We start from the raw sequence: 16,348 nt of genomic DNA, 5'->3' as shown, positions 1-16,348 counted from the left end.
ATTCAGGGGATCACAGCCAACAAAGAAGGGGAGGATTGTTTCCAAAGGAGCCAACATGCAAACCTTCATACCTAATGGCCTCCTTACTTCTGGAAGCCCTGAGCAGATAAAAAGATGGTAACAAATCACACTCCTGGGTTAGCTCAAGAAGGTATTTAATCTCCCTGAAAATTAAATTAGCTCAAAATCTCCCTGAAAGGGTGACCTAAGTAGAGAACTACCTTCAAACCAATCATGTACAGTTTATGTGATCTCAGTTTAAAAACAAGGCTATTAAAACAACGAATTATTATACACATATAAAATCCTTCCTTATGAATGTTGGCCAAAATTAACTGTTAAGTTCAGGAACACAGAGCCCAACATGTTTCAGTCAAGTAGACTTGTTGGCTTATCACCTCCCTTAAAAAAAAAAATAAAACTGTCCACATCAAAACACTAAACAGCATCATTAACCTTAAAGAACCCTGAACTGTAAGACAACCTAACTTTTCTCAAGTTTAATGCTGCAATACTTATAGGAGGATTAAACAACAAACACAGATTTTTCAAGTAAGCTTGGCTGGACAGTGTTCCCTGATGATCTACATGCACCACACTCTCCTCCAGTAAAACTTAACACCAGCTCCTTGATGCTCATCTAACAAACTTGAGCTTCAAGACCAGCTCTCGATAGCAAAATTGAGAATATATCAGAGTGCTAAAACTATCACTTCAAGTACACATGAAGTTAAGGCATATATATATATTCTAAAGAAATGATGCTGAAGATGGCTGATTTACCTCTCACCCTCTTATACAGAAAAGTGGACATTACAAGGGCAACTGAAATCCAATTATCAATTGATTGTTTGGGGCTCAGCACACTACTGCTGTAACTGATGTGTACGTGTATGTGAGATAGAGAACACACCCAAACATGTGTGGTGGGGTGAAGAGAGGTGGAGGCAGAGGACAGGGAGTGAACAATAAAAGCAATCAAATCTTATGGCTTAAGGTTATCAGAATAATAATTAGATATACAAGCATCAGGAGTGGGAAACTATTCTTAGATGAGCTTCAGACCAGATAATGGCAGTCTCTCCCAGCCACTGAGCAACAAAGAGAGGCCTGTCCCTACCACACCATCTCCAGTAACTGGACTTTGAGAGCGACATCCCACCTGGCATAGGGACTAGCCTATCAACCCTGTTGATCTACAATGCAACAGACGCCACTGCTGAGACAACCTGTGGCCCCTCTTTTCCACACATGCATCACTCTGAATGGGATTCAGAGAAGGCCTGCCTCCCTGACAATTGTACACTCGGTGCAAAATTAGAAAAGTCCTATATGGCCACAGAAAGTGAGGGGATTGATGGCTGGGAGAGTCTCCTCCTCAACAAGCCATGTTGGCTCTGGGCAACATCATAACCATTCTCTAACAGTTTTCTCCACTTAGAAACTTCCTGGGTACTTTGATCATGCTATCCAAATAAAAACTAAACACAAGGGCAGCCCACGTGGCTCAGCAGTTTAGGGCCGCCTTCAGCCCAGGGCCTGATCCTGGAGACCCGGGATCAAGTCCCACGTCAGGCTCCCTGCATGGAGCCTGCTTCTCCCTCTGCCTGTGTCTCTGCCTCTCTCTCTCTCTCTCTCTCTCTCTCTCTCTTTGTGCATCTCTCATGAATAAGTCTTTTTTAAAAAAAAACTAAACACAAAATACATATATGGACTCAAAGAAGGAGGACTCTATTAATTTTAATGTTATCCTACTGCCTGTCTTGTGTCTCTCTAGGAAGGCTCCGGTTCATCTCTTGCACTCATCACAAGGACAGCTTTGCTTCAGGGGCCTGAGAGAGAGAAGTCCGCATAAAACCCCAAGTAAAAACACAATATATGTTAACTGTATTATTACTGTCTTTTAATAATAAAGTGTCACACACACTAGCAAACCAGCAAAGGGGAGTAGGCAAGAGAAAGGAGTGAGGAGCAGAAAAGCTTGATGGTGCGGTGCCTATTTTAGTAAGTGCAAACGGTGGGCTTCCTCCACTGGCCCAGCCTCTATCCAGCAACAGACGGGGCTTACACGGCATAGCCAGATAGCCTCTGAAGTCTAAATACACAAAATAACAACATGCATAAAAACAGTGTGATATCAGAGAGTGACTGCAGTTTCATGGGCCAAACTTAAATTTTACATATAACGTCGACTGCCAAGGGTACTTCACACAAGTGAATCCCTCCCCACCAGAGACAGCCACAGTGAAGTCAGGAATGCATTACACAGCACTGGTGATGAAGAGGCTGGACTGACAGCCAGATCAGCAGTGCTATACTCTGATGCTCGAAGAGAAATTGCACCTAACATCGATGTACTCCTCCAACAAGAGGACTCACTTTCAGCTTCTGATTAGGAAGAAAGGAGTTAATACACTCAAGTTATAAAGGAAAGGCCTCAAGTTCTACAGGTTAACCATATTCTATATAGTGACTGAATACAGATATATAACTTTTTAAATATGCAGTTACACTTTCAGGGACTTAATTTCAGCTTCAAATGAGGTTACTCAGAGCCATAATTTATTGCCATATTATGACAAATGACCTGTCTGATTTGAAAATGCTAAGTTGTGTGGCCCCAAAAAACACAGTAAGCACTCTGAAACTGCCCCCTACTGGACCAACTTCCTGGATTAACTCGTGCTCAGAGTTCTCTCCCTACACCAAGAACGCAATTCCCAAGAACGCAAGTGGGCGATCTCCAGCACCACACACGCTGTTCCCACCAGCTGGACTTCATGCTGACCAAGCCAGGCTGTGTCTTCCCAAACCTGTTCATGCCAGTCGACTTGTTATTGCAATTATGAAATTTAATTAAGTATTATGAAAGCTGGTGGAATAAGAGTATAAAAGATAAATCTTGTTTCTATTAAAAACTAAGCTGAAGGCTTTGGAAAGACTTAATAAAAGTAAGTCACTAAAAAGAAAGCTACTGGATTAGAAGTGAGCAAGACAACTATAAAAAAGGAGAAAAAAAAATGAAACCTAAGATTCTGTAAGACTGGATTGTTTTGCTAGTGTCTGTGGTAGTGCTTATGGCTTATACTCTTAATACAATGTAAAACTCAAAATAGTAGGATCACTGTCAAAGAAAAACCCTTGGCTTTACAAGAGTCTGAATATATTTCATATATATTTATATATTTTACTGAAAATAAAATACTTTGAGTATGTATAACTTTTTAAAGATTCCCTGCTTTTAACTGGTTATTTTCAATTAACCAGTTCCAATTATGCTGGGCAAGAGGGTATTTTCCATGCTTCAAAACAGAAATGACTTTGGATTAGTGGTTTTTAAATTTATGAAGTGTTATGATCTAAGCTGGATTCCTCTGGAATATAGATGTCCGAATTTTTATCCCATATAAATTTCTACCAGATTTAAACACAAAAACGTATTCTTTCCCTTCAGTCTAGTATAGTAGAGAGAAGAGCACAGTGGTTAAGAACATGACATGAGACACACCAGAAGTGGCATCCTGGCTCCCACACTACTAGCTCCATGTCAGCTGAACTGCTTACATGTGCTTAACCACATAACCCCTGGTCTTCTCATCTGGAGAATGCCATCACTAACAGTACCTATCTCAGTGGGCATTTTGAGGTTGAAATGAGAAAACACAGGTCATATCAAATACTTAAGAAAAGCTCCTGGTACATAGTTCAGTGCTCAAAAATGTTCATTAATAATATTATACTGCCTAACAGAAAAAGTGCCTACTACTCCATAAGTAAACTCATAACCAATATGTTCTCAATGTATCTTTTTTAACAAGATGGCCTCCACCAACAGACCACTCAGAAATACCTGTGGAAAATGTCCCCAGGTACAATAAAGCAGGGGTTCTCAGCTAGATGCAACTCCCAAAAGATATCTGGCAATTCCTGGAGACATTTTAGGTCATCACAGTTGGGGGAGGTCTATCTAATGGCATTTAGGATATAGAGGCCAGGGCTGGCTATTAATCCTCCTACATCCTACAATGCACACAAGACAGCCACCTCCAACAAAGAATTATCTGGGCCCAAATGCCAAGATGGCAACACTGAGAAACCTTGTACCTTAAAGGACAGTATATAAGGAAAAAGTGATTTAAAAAAGCAGAACTCGGGCAGCCCCGGTGGCGCAGCGGTTTAGTGCCGCCTGCAGCCTGGGGTGTGATCCTGGAGACCCGGGATCAAGTCCCGCATCGGGCTTCCTGCATGGGGCCTGCTTCTACCTCTGCCTGTGTCTCTGCCTCTCTCTCGCTCTCTCTGAATGAATAAATAAATTTCAAAAAAAAAAAATAAAAGCAGAACTCGATAAAATTATTGAGAGCATAGATTGCTTAAAAGTGAAAATGGGATTTCCATTATCATATTGTCAAATATATATGACAGAGATATTTAGAAAACATGGATACTTAGCAGCAAGACAAGATTCCTACGGTCAATAAACCCTCCTGAATAAGGTCTATGATGTAATAACCTTACAGTAAGTTTTATCTCAATGTGAGCAATGCAATATAACTACAAGAGCCCTGGAAGTGGAACTTTATTAGGAAGAAGTTGACTAAGTAAGATTCAAAAACCTCAAAGCAGTAGGTAGAAAGTCAGAACACTGCTCTAAGTACTTTGCATCCAGGGGACCACTTAACCAGGCTGCAGAGATTCCTGAGCAGCTAATGGATCACAGTGTAGGTCCTTCCTTGGCAAGCATCCTGTTTCTTGGCTTGGGTACTTACAGAACTTAAGCTCACTCTTCAATTAATAATGTGGCTCAAAAATACTATTAGATGGCTCCTCAGACTTCTTTTAAACTACGTACTGTTCAGTAAATCACTGGGCCTTTCTTCAAAGCATGAGATAAAACTATAAAGTACAACCCAAAAATATATGCATATGTATTCCCCCCTCACCCCAAACAGAAAAGACTAGAAAGGAAGTCTCCAACATGTTCAGGGTACTTAACTCTTTAGTTCCTTTTCTACCCCATTCAATAAAACCTAGATTTGATTCCTGCCTAAGACTTACGAGCTCTGTGACTTTTGTCAAATAATGTAATTAATGTTCAATAGAATTCCTATCAAAAGGATAGGAATGTAGAAGTCCCATTTGCTGATGAGAACATTGAGGCAGGAAAGAAGTGGTTCTGTACAAACTACAAAAGTGCTAAGAAAAGGTGGCACTATGATTGTTTCTGCAGTCCTTAAAAAAAAAAAAAAAAAGCTGTATTTAATATATTTTCGGGACGCCTGGATGGCTCAGTGGTTGAGCGTCTACCTTTGGCCCAGGGCGTGATCCCAGAGTTCCAGGATCGAGTCCCACATCGGGCTCCCTGCATGGAGCCTGCTTCTCCCTTTGCCAGTGTCTCTGCCTCTTTTTGTGTCTCTCATGAATAAATAAATAAAAATCCTAAAAAAAATAAGAAAATATTTTCAACTTTATGAATTTCCCTCTCCACGTAACAGAGCTAGTTTTTTTACATAAAGACTATAGTTTCATCCACTAAACTTAAAAAAAAATTAAGTATACATTTTTACACTCAAAAAGGAGGACGGAACTCAAAAAGGCAAAGAGAGGTAAGTTGTAGTAAGTAACATTTAACTATTTTATATAGCATGCTACAGGATCTCCACTCACCCTTCTGATAGAAGAATTTCCTGTAGTAGTATGCACCCAGATCCACATGCTCCACGATGTATCTCTTGACCCTGTCCAGATGCAACACGAGGTTGTCCTTGGGCACCTCGAGTACCGCCACTCCTGCATTTGTGCAATGGGAACTAAGCGTAGACTCAAAGGAGGCGCTTTCACACCCACTAAATGAACCAGAATTGGATTTTGACAGGCTGATCTTCCTTTCACCTTCTCCACCGATCTCATTCCGAAAATACGGGCAGCTCATTACAAGTTCATTGCTCTTATCGTCTCCCTGGTCCATGCTGAGGCTCCCCTTGGAATTCAGGTCCTCCGTGCTGCCCATCGGGGAGCTAAAGCTGGCCGAGTGGGACAGAGGCCCCGAGACCAGGGAGGCCACGGCAGCGGCCGATGCCCCCGTGGTGGTGTTTCTCCTCTTGATAACATTGTGCCTGTTCAAAATCGCCTCGTTCAAGTCAAATAATATACTCTGGACATCGTAGTGGGCAAAGCACTTTGGGCACGTCCAGGGCCGGACGGAGTCTTCCGACCGGTTGTCTTCGAGATCCGACGATTTCCCAAGTTCCTCACCTTTGGCATTGCGTAATTTCCGAAAAATGGACGAGTCTCCAGTTTCAGATTTGGAACGGCGCTTGAGTGGTTTTTCCCTTTCCTTAAACAGCCTGAGGTTCTCTCTCTGGGAGATGGGCCCGTCGAGAACATCCAGAGAGAAACCGGAGCCCTTGCCCCCACCGGCGATGAGAAAGTCACTGAGCTTGGTTGGAGTGGGACCCCGATCGGACTTGTCGTCTTTGTAGCCCTTTAACAGGTCGAAGAAGCTCTCCCCCGACGTTCCCTGCTTGTCGATCGACGAGGTGCTACCATATTCCCTGTGCAGTGAGGGCCCCGTCTTGTACGTGGGCGAGATACATTCATCGAAGCTGTCCACGTCAAGTTCACTTATGGTGATATCGCTGTTGCTCCGCTGCCGGATCCTGCGGAGAGCCTTCCTCGGGGAGCTGGGGTAGGCCTCGGGCATGAGAAATCTGGAGTCCATGTTCTCCGCCGGCCTCGTCTTGTTCTTCAGCGTGTTCTGTATGCTCTTCAGCATGGCCGAGTCACTGGAATTGAGGCTAACAGAACTTCCCTGACTCACAGGACTGCTTTTGGAGGACAGGCTCTCAAGGCAACTTGAGGTTTCTATTTCCTGGCTTGAACGGCTAGATTCTTTCACGTTCTCCTTTCTTGGGGGCCAATCCGCAATCCTAGCCCTAACCCCCATCTTGGGGACTCCGGGGGTGGAGGTTATATGGTGAGAACCTTCACTTCGGGGGGGCCCTACCGGAGCCATGACCGAGGACCCTAAGCTGCCGTTCTGGGACCTGAAGCGCCGCATGTAGAAGTCGTCAGAGTGGACTTTGGGAGCGCCATCTGTGGTGACAACCGAGGCCCTTTCGGGGGCAGCAGGCCGCTCTGTCTGCGACCGTTTCAAGCTGGTCATGATGTAGAAGCAATCAGACTCAAATCCCTCCACCAAGGACCATCATATCTAAGTTTTAAATGTGCACTTCCCTTTTGGAGAACGGTTTCCAGAAAACACAGCAGTTGCATGAGATCTTAATCTTTTTCATTTAAAAGGTGAAACGATCCTTTATTTCCAAACCGCTGAAAATCCAGATCTCCAAAACATTATAATCCACAATGGTTCCTTTGCTTTACTTTCACAGACAGCTTTCTTTCAGAAAAAACTGAATGGAACTTGTATTACGGGGACTCCGTGACTGCCACAATCCCATGCTTTCTCTAAAAGAGAGAGGAAGGACAATTAGAATTAGCATTTGATAAATATCTCTAAAAATAAATATGCAATTGCTAAACCCAGACGCATGAAAATAAAAGACTCAATAATGGATTGTGGTTCACAGTTCAGAGCCCATCTTTTTAGTAAAGCAGGTTTGAAAGAAAGGAAGAACGTGAAAGCATTTTATAAAATCCATCTTTTAAATGATACACATCTTGAAAGACTATTAATACTTTAACTTCACTGAACTGTCTCATGCAGTAGGGAGGGTAGGGTGGGGATCTTATTCCAGGACATCAAGGCTCCCACCCCAAGTACGGACCAAGTACAGGCTCCAGTGACCTCCGATAATGTGGAGCGTCACGAACCACTGTGCCGACCAGAAGTTCGAGACGTGACCAACGGAGTTCAATAATCAGAGCAACATATGGTCAGTTTTTTAACAAGACTAAAAATGGTGTTATCGAGTACACTGCAACACTCACTTTTTACCATCTTTCACATTTTAAAATCCTGACTTGCTTTTTCGGTTTCTTTACAAACGCTTAACATAGTTGGCAAGAGCAAATACAATAGAGAGAAAATAAACAGGGTTTTCCCGGAGCCATTATATCCATTAGCACTCCTCTGTATTTCCCTCACTTTATTACTTACCCCTGCGAGGAAGGGATGAATCCCGCATTCACCACCACCTCTTCCCCAGCACTCCTTAGTCTATTCTTGAAGCTAGAAATATTCGGCTAATTAACAAAACGCCTGCATTTCCTTACGCATTGCATCCTCCCCGACCCTCCGGTGCTGATTTATGAAGACAGCAGAAACAAAATGCTGCTCTGGACAGACCTCTCCATATTCCCCGACAGACGACAGAGGAGTGTTAGCATCCTTGCAGGTGATGGGTGAAGAACACCAACTTCCTCGTGAGCCCGTCAGGCAGGAGGCAAGAGGCACACATTCTGAGTACAACACCCCGCACGGTTGCATACATCCTGAAAATAAAGGCAGAGGACCCTGTTCCAAGGCTCCACAAATTACACAAGGGGTGGCCTTTAAATTCTTGCCAAAGACATGTTTGGAGGGATGCTGCTGAACCAGCACTGCGCTGACAGGGCTGCATTGTCTACAAATCACGGCTGACACCCCGAGGACGACCCGCGCTCGCTGCACTCCGCTCCTCGGTAACAAGCACTTACTTCCACGATAATTAAGCATCTCGCTAGTCGGCCTCCTGCCTCCGAGGCAGCCGCTTTAATTCCTCTTGCAGTACGCAGCATCATTTTAGAAGCCTCGCTGCTATTTAAAGGCTGGAACATTTAGGGGAGTTTCAAAAACTGCACGCCGCCTGCAGAATGCAGGGCCGGCTGAGCTCCAGCTGGGCTCCGGGGCAGGGCCCGTAGGCCAGGCAGATAAACGCCAATTGTTTTCACTCTGGCTCCTCTTCCCTTGCTTTTGTGACCCGGATAAAGGCTTTGCACCGCTACCTAATTAAACCTGGCTTTGGAGCTTTCTAGATACTTCTGTCCTCGGATTGCTAGGATTTCCTTTACAATTCAAAACGTTGCAGGCTCCTCTTGAACGGTAAGCCTTCAAGTGGAATAACGTGCTAACTGTTGCTTCCAGAGGCCGAGGGGCAGCACATGGGGCCACAGCTGAGGTTCGAGAAGTGCTCTGCGTAAAATGGGAGGAAAACCAGCCAACTGAGCCAAAATGCAAAGTAATCTCCAGTCCATCTCCAAAAGGAAAAAAAAAAAAAAAAAAACTCTAGACAACCAAAGCTAGAATTTATGAGCTGTTTTGTAACTGGGGGGGTGGGGTGGGGTGGGGCGTTTAAGTCTATGAAATATCTTCCAAACAAAGAATACACTGACATAAAGAACAATTCTGAGTAGATTCTTCTAAAAATCAGATGCTTTCTCACCAGCTCACAGAAACCCAAATAAATATACTATTCCCAGAGCTTTGTCTCTAAAAGGCCAACACACTAATGCCACCGTGATAACAAGACATTCTTGTCACATTTCATTTCCCTTAGAAAATACTTTGTTGCAGAACTGTCTTTTTTAGGATATGTGAAGTTGTATCCACTGGAGGAGGGAACTGAAAGCCAGCCCTAAAAGACAATAAATAGAACTGACTTGGAAATGCCCAGGCTTGGCTGTCTCTACTATAGACCTCCTCTTCAGAACCATCTCAAAGGCTTTCTGGATTTTTTTTTTTTAATGAGTTTTAAAAAATCTTATATTTCATAAAAATTTCTTTGCAGTGTGAAAGAAATGCCAAGACTTTTGTTACATCTTGTAAAACACTGCAAGTTTTCTTTTAATTTCAAAATACAGATGGGCACATAGGGAGAGAACGTGCCCATAGTTCAATGACCTGTAAAAACTAAGGCATTGAAGACAGACAACTAAGTTAAATAACGAGGTTTTTATGCTGTCATTGGATCTTCTCTACTATTCTCATTCCCTCCCTGCCCCATCCCTCTTTCTTTCTCCCTATCCTATTTATAGCATCAAACCCCTTTCAGCACAATATGAACTTTGGACAGAGATTGGTATAGGTAGAAATATATGAATATTTTGCATTTGTTAAACTAGCCAAAAATAAAGATGTCAGCCATGTGTGACAGGTCAGTAACACCTAAGACCTATTGCTTAGGGTTTAGAGAACAACAAACATATGCTTATAATTATTAATAATTCTCTTAATTATCAGCAAACCTGCTTAAGCATCATTACATACAGTAAAAAGCAATAGATTTAAATAGAACAATACTAATTTATATCATGTCATCTCCATCTGTTGGAAGGATAAGCTATATAAAAATTTTCTTTGTACATGTTTCACTTTCCACCTCTAGGTACTACTACTTGAGTCTATGGTAGACCCATTCAGCAAGAATATCAACCCACTGTTTATCAGAAAACAAGAAGATGCATTCAAATCCTAGTGGTTGACAGTCTTTTTATCACTCAAGGTCTATCACAACATAACCCACCATCCTTTTTTGATAATGCCAGTCTTCCAGAAGGACTTCCTCCTCTGTTTTAAATCATTCCCAGCATTTCTGAATTTCCTTCTGAGCATCAACCACACACTTAGTGTTAGGGGCATTTGAGGAAACAAACCCTCCATTCAAGGGAACCTATAGGTGTAAAAACAATCCTAATCATTCTGGCTCCTTGAGACATTTAAACTCTAGATTCCTCCCTCCTTCCTAAAATGCTCTTCTCTAGATTTCCATGATAACCATGTTCTTTGTTTTCTCTTGCTTTGTCTTTTTGCTCACTCTTCAGTATCACTGGTGGGCTCCACTTAAAAGCTAATGACTCCAGAGTGGCATTTTTGGCTGGCTTCTCTTATCATCCTTCCTACCTTGGGCAGGGGGGCTTTATAGAGTATTAGGATGTCTGAGAGAACTGAGTACAGCAAAATGAGACAGCAGTATGGGGTGGCATGGGGACACTCAAATAAAAATATTACTCTGGAGAGTAGGATGTTGTTGACTTGGTTGGATCACAGCTGCCTATGCAACTGAATGAAAACAGAATAATGGATTTATGGGGGGAGATGACTGCATGGTAGCCAGTGTGCTCTGGTGATGTCATAGGTACCTGAACCTTCAAATATAATCTCTGTGCAATTACCTCCAAATGTCTACTCATAACCCTCTCTGTAAACTCCAGATAAAATATATGCAAGTATTCATTTCATATCTTCCTTATTTACCCATTTTGTACAATGAATTAACTACCAGAAAAATGGAAAAACAACTTTTTTTTTTTCAAGAAATGAATGAGGGATAAGGAAGTCAGAACAATAAATAATTGAAGGAACCAAATGAAAGGAACAACATGAGAAACTTTCTTTGTGCCAAGGGCATAAATAATAGTTTAAAGGCTACACAAGAAAATGTGGAAAGGAAAAAACAAAATAAAACCCCCAAACCAAAAAACTCAACAATTATACTTCCTGTCCTGAAATGATTTACAACACAATATAGTATGTTCACCAAAAAGATGTAGCACTGCTCATCAAATATGTCTGCACTCCAAAATGGGATGTTGTTAGATTCCTCTCACTGGTATTTATTTAATATTAGTTATGAAATTTGAGTATTTATGAAGATATCAATAGAAATAGTTTACAAAGTTGTGTATATACATTGATTTAGAATGCCCATAAATATACTTTAGAATGTAACAGAAAGCATTATTTTATTTTATTTATTTTATTATTTTATATTTAATTTTATGTTATTATTTAATTTTAGAAAGCATTATTTTATTATTTTTTTAATATTTTATTTATTTATGACAGATACAGAGAGAGAGAGAGGCAGAGACACAGGCAGAGGGAGAAGCAGGCTCCATGCACCGGGAGCCCGATGTGGGATTCGATCCCGGGTCTCCAGGATCACGCCCTGGGGCAAAGGCAGGCGCCAAACCGCTGCGCCACCCAGGGATCCCCTAGAAAGCATTATTTTAAATTTATTTTTTTTTTTAATTTTTATTTATTTATGATAGTTACAGAGAGAGAGAGAGGCAGAGACACAGGCAGAGGGAGAAGCAGGCTCCATGCACCAGGAGCCCGATGTGGGATTCGATCCTGGGTCTCCAGGATCACGCCCTGGGCCAAAGGCAGGCGCCAAACCGCTGCGCCACCCAGGGATCCCGAAAGCATTATTTTAAAACAGAAATGGTGCACTTGGGTGGCTCAGCGGTTGAGCCTCTGCCTTTGGCTTAGTGATCCAGGCATTCTGGGATCAAGTACCACATCAGCCTCCCCACAGGGAGCCTGCTTCTCCCTCTGCCTCTGTCTCTGCTCTCTCTGTGTGTCTCTCATGAATAAATAAATAGAATCTTTAAAGAAATAAAATATAAATAGAACCTCACAGTGCTTGAACGTGAGGTTAGCTAAGAGAATCAAATAAGGTAAACTCTTTCCTTTATTTCCCTTCCTGACTTTCCTGAATTTCACTCACAATACATATAAGTACCATCTCAGATGGAAGGGTTGTCTCACTCTTTCAAGTGAGATGCAATGTCCTCTCAGTGGACATCTCAGTGCAATGTCCTGTAAAATTTAAGATTCATGAATCAGCACACAACTTTTTAGACAGGAATTTCCTCCTTCTTTCATTTCCGTCCTGTCCCTCCAACAAAAAGCAGGAAGGATGAGGAAAAACAGGGTTGATAAATCTAGTTCCTGTTCTCAAAATATTCCCTATCTGAAAAAGACACCACTGATGGAGGCAAAAAAGATTCAAAAAACTTGCTCTGAAATTAACGGAGTAAAAAATTGATGGGATACAAAACCTATGTAACAGGATCAAGTTACATTTGAATTTGTAGATAAGAAAGCAGTTTAAAATGTATCTGTCAGGCCAGAGCAAGAACCAAAAGTGAGAGTAACATCTGGCTCCTACCCCCTGCCTGACTTAAAAAGCTCAATGAAAAAGGTTACACTTCAAAGGCCTAATTGAAGGAAACAACAAAATCTGGCAGAAAGCTTGATGGCAGAAAAAGAATGCTAGAATAAAGAAGGTACTGAGCAAGTTATATGGTGGACTTACTGATAAACAATGAAATGATTCGACAGCTGGCAAAACAAGAAGAGAAATAAATTGGAATATTTATCTCTTGTACCTAAATATGACTGAAATCAGCAATTACTAATGTTAATAAGCTAGGTTTGAAGAGCTCAAGGTAGAAAGTAAAGTAAAAGGTAACAAGTAGGAGGGTGACTCAGAATTATTAGAAAATAATAGGTGTTTGAGGTACAGTAAATACTTTCAAGGAAAATAAATCGGAGCATACCCACTCATCAGGGGCACTGAGCATTTCCATGCCTGGCACCAATATTAAGTGACAAGACTAGATCAGTGAAACAAATGTGTGTTTTTAATGTACTAGTCTGTACATTTATATTCATATAAAATACATAAAAACTGTATTCAGTACTGTACACTGTGATCTACACAGCTGATCTGTGCTAGACCAATTAATACTAAATATGATCTAGGGAAAGGAGAATGTGACAAATGGATGTCAGGGGAACAACCAATAAATGTCTCATATGCAGGAGGAAAATCCTTGTCAGCTTTTCTCAAATTTTGCTTCAAATTCTGCAAGTTATTAATCCACAAAAAAGGGTCCCATAGTTATATAAGGCAGGGACACACCATATATCACCTCCCTCAGGACATGATAGTACTTTTTAGTAGATTAAAAGTTTCATGAAAGAAAAAATTAGTTTATTTAAACTAGGATTTCTTAACTAATAGGATCATGGATTCACTTTAAAAAAAAAAATAGAACATTTTTACACTGTGCATCCTACTGAGAATGTAATTAGGGACAAGAATGCTCAATTTTGGGATAAGCTAGGATACAAACAAAATTGTATGTACATTATAAATACAGCTATTTTTCTCTTTTTTAAAGTCATATGTAGATATATAAGCAAGCCAAAGGGAATTCCTGAAAGTATTTACAATGCTTGTCTTTTGATAATTGGATTTAAGAATAACTTCTGGACTTTCGTCTTTCTTTCTTTCTTTTTTTTTTTTTATTGGTACTTGTACTATTTATTTTCTAAAATGAACATGTATAATTTTAAAAATCAGAAGAAACACTTAAGAGAAAAAAAATAAATAAACCTTTCACTCTGTTACTTAAAAAGAAAAAAAAAGACCTGGGAATGTAGTACAATGAACACACATCTGAATACTAATTATAAGATACCGCAACATGTTAAAGCTCCAACCACTCAAATCACCAAACAAGTCAAAGTTCAACAGATTTGTGGTTCTTCCACTAAATTGCCTGATTTAAATTAAATCAAAGAGGGCTACATGAAGTGTAGAGTATTCAAGACTGTAAGATCAGCAGTATTTACAGATTTGATTAATTACTTCACACAGATGATTAACACAACTGCCTGGACTTCCTCATTTACAGACGATTTCTTTAAACTTAGTATCAATATAAAAGTCTCCTCCTGCCCAACAGGCCTCCATTTCAGCACCTCATCAGGTGGTGGTGAGCCGGAAAACCAGGTGAGGCTGCTTAACAGGAGTGAGGCTGAGCCATCATCACTCGTCCCCCTTCCTGGGGAGTGATACTTCCCCATGTCTGAAGACATCTCACCTTCTGTCCTCACTGTCCCCCTCCTACAGAGATTCAGACTCAACGTTAAGAATGTCACCATTTGACTCTCCCACGAGATATCAATGGCTCAATAAATTCAAACAGTACATAACCTGGAGAGGAAGAGTCTAATAGTATTGACCTTCTCCTCTGGGGACAGAGGAAAAGAGGCCTGAACTGTGTATTAAGTCAGATTTAAATTAGATAAGCTATGAAAGCTGCCTTTGATCCACACACAGTTCCTCATGTGTGGATCAAAGGCAGAGAATCCGCATCATTAAGACAGCTTGTCCAGCTGCCAATGTGAACACCAGGGCACCGGTTAGTGTTTTGCACTATGCTAAGTTACCCTCCCAGAAGACACAGAGGGAACATTTCCACCCTCAAATCCCTCTAAAGTACCTGGAACAAGAGGAGAGGAATTTAGGAATCCAGAGGGTCAATTAAGATAGAACATCACAAACAGCTTTATTAAAGATATTGCAGTTCTTTCAATTGAGTATTTATATTCCAAAAAGAAAGTAAGAAAGTACACTTAAAATAGCACATGTAAATTCAGCTTAGAAAAAGAGTAGAAAGTAGTGTAAGAATAATAGATAAACATAAAGTTATCCCTATGTACAACTCTGATGTCCAAATAATTGATAGTCATGATTAATATCAGCAATAACCATATTTCACTTAAGACGACTTGAAAATACCACCCACAGACCAAGACTTAAGAGAAAAAAATTAAAGGGGCGCCTGGGTAGCTCAGTTGGTTGAGCAGCCAACTTTGGTTTTGGCTCAGGTCATGATCTCAGGGTCATGGGATGGAGCCCCACGTGGGGCTCTGAGCTCGGTGGGGAGACTGCTTAAGATCCTCTCTCTCCCTCTGCCCCTACCCCTGCTAATGTGCATACACTCTCAGATAAATAAAATCTTTTTTTAAAAAAATAATTAAAACATAAAAATCACCCAACACTGTCTTAGCATTTCCTTAAATACAGACTGCAGATGGTTCATTTGTCTGTATCATCATACCCTTATTTCTGACTTTAATAAGCTCTCCCTATGGAGCTTTGAAGCGCCAGGACTCCCATCCATTTCATTCCCCAACACATATCCTATGCCTTCAGTCCTCATGAGCCCCCTGTGAGGTGGTATCTCCATGTTCAGGGAGGTAAGTAGATTGCATATGACACAAAGTGCTCACATCCAGTGAGCTTGCTCCAGTAAATACCTGACTGGCAGAGAATTTATGGCAAACAACTACTTCAAAAATATATTATAAAAGAAGAAAAGTCTCCCTGTATAGCCTTAGTTATTACATCTAAAGTCCAACTCCAGTATGAATCTCTACATCTAGCAGAAATACATCTAGTGGGAGAAAAATATTGATAATTAACTTCCTTAAAATGCCAGTGTCAAGTTACTTGTCTTTTGGGAACCTTCATGGCTCCTCAAGTGCCACCCTGTTATTGTCTGACTTAGGCCTGGACAAACTGTGGCACCTTTCCATAGATATCTACTGGATGACTGAACCTGAATTGTATCCTTCTCTGAACTCACATTCAAAATTTAAAACTGTGAATTATGAGAAAGAATACCTTGTCCAAACCCTTCATCTTCTACAGTGTCTCTCAGGTTCAGCAACTGTCAGTTCACCAAAGGCAAAAAGAGAGGGGCAAAGCCCATGTGTGAAGCCAGATTTCCTCATTCCCAGGCTCCTATCTTGTCAGTCATGCCACGATGT

At 41.1% G+C, this 16,348-nt stretch overlaps 1 protein-coding gene across 20 annotated transcripts in view; it reads right to left on the bottom strand.

The window, feature by feature from the left end:
- Positions 1–16,348, bottom strand: part of SIPA1L1 (signal induced proliferation associated 1 like 1) — a 375,082-nt gene that overhangs the window by 138,317 nt on the left and 220,417 nt on the right. For 17 of the 20 annotated variants that reach the window (XM_077909830.1, XM_077909833.1, XM_077909838.1 and 14 more), the window contains one exon: positions 5,665–7,464. In XM_077909830.1, the coding sequence (XP_077765956.1) occupies positions 5,665–7,162 (1,498 nt within the window). In that variant the 5' untranslated portion in view covers positions 7,163–7,464. Of the gene's footprint in view, positions 1–5,664; positions 7,465–8,116; positions 8,267–8,305; positions 8,452–8,655; positions 8,804–16,348 lie in introns of those variants that run through there. The other 3 variants (XM_077909846.1, XM_077909839.1, XM_077909845.1) reach the window with 3 other exon arrangements.

This window comes from Canis aureus, chromosome 9 (genome assembly GCF_053574225.1).
Source record: "Canis aureus isolate CA01 chromosome 9, VMU_Caureus_v.1.0, whole genome shotgun sequence".
Classification (NCBI taxonomy): Eukaryota; Metazoa; Chordata; class Mammalia; order Carnivora; family Canidae; genus Canis; species Canis aureus.
This window is presented reverse-complemented; position numbering and strand designations above follow the sequence as displayed.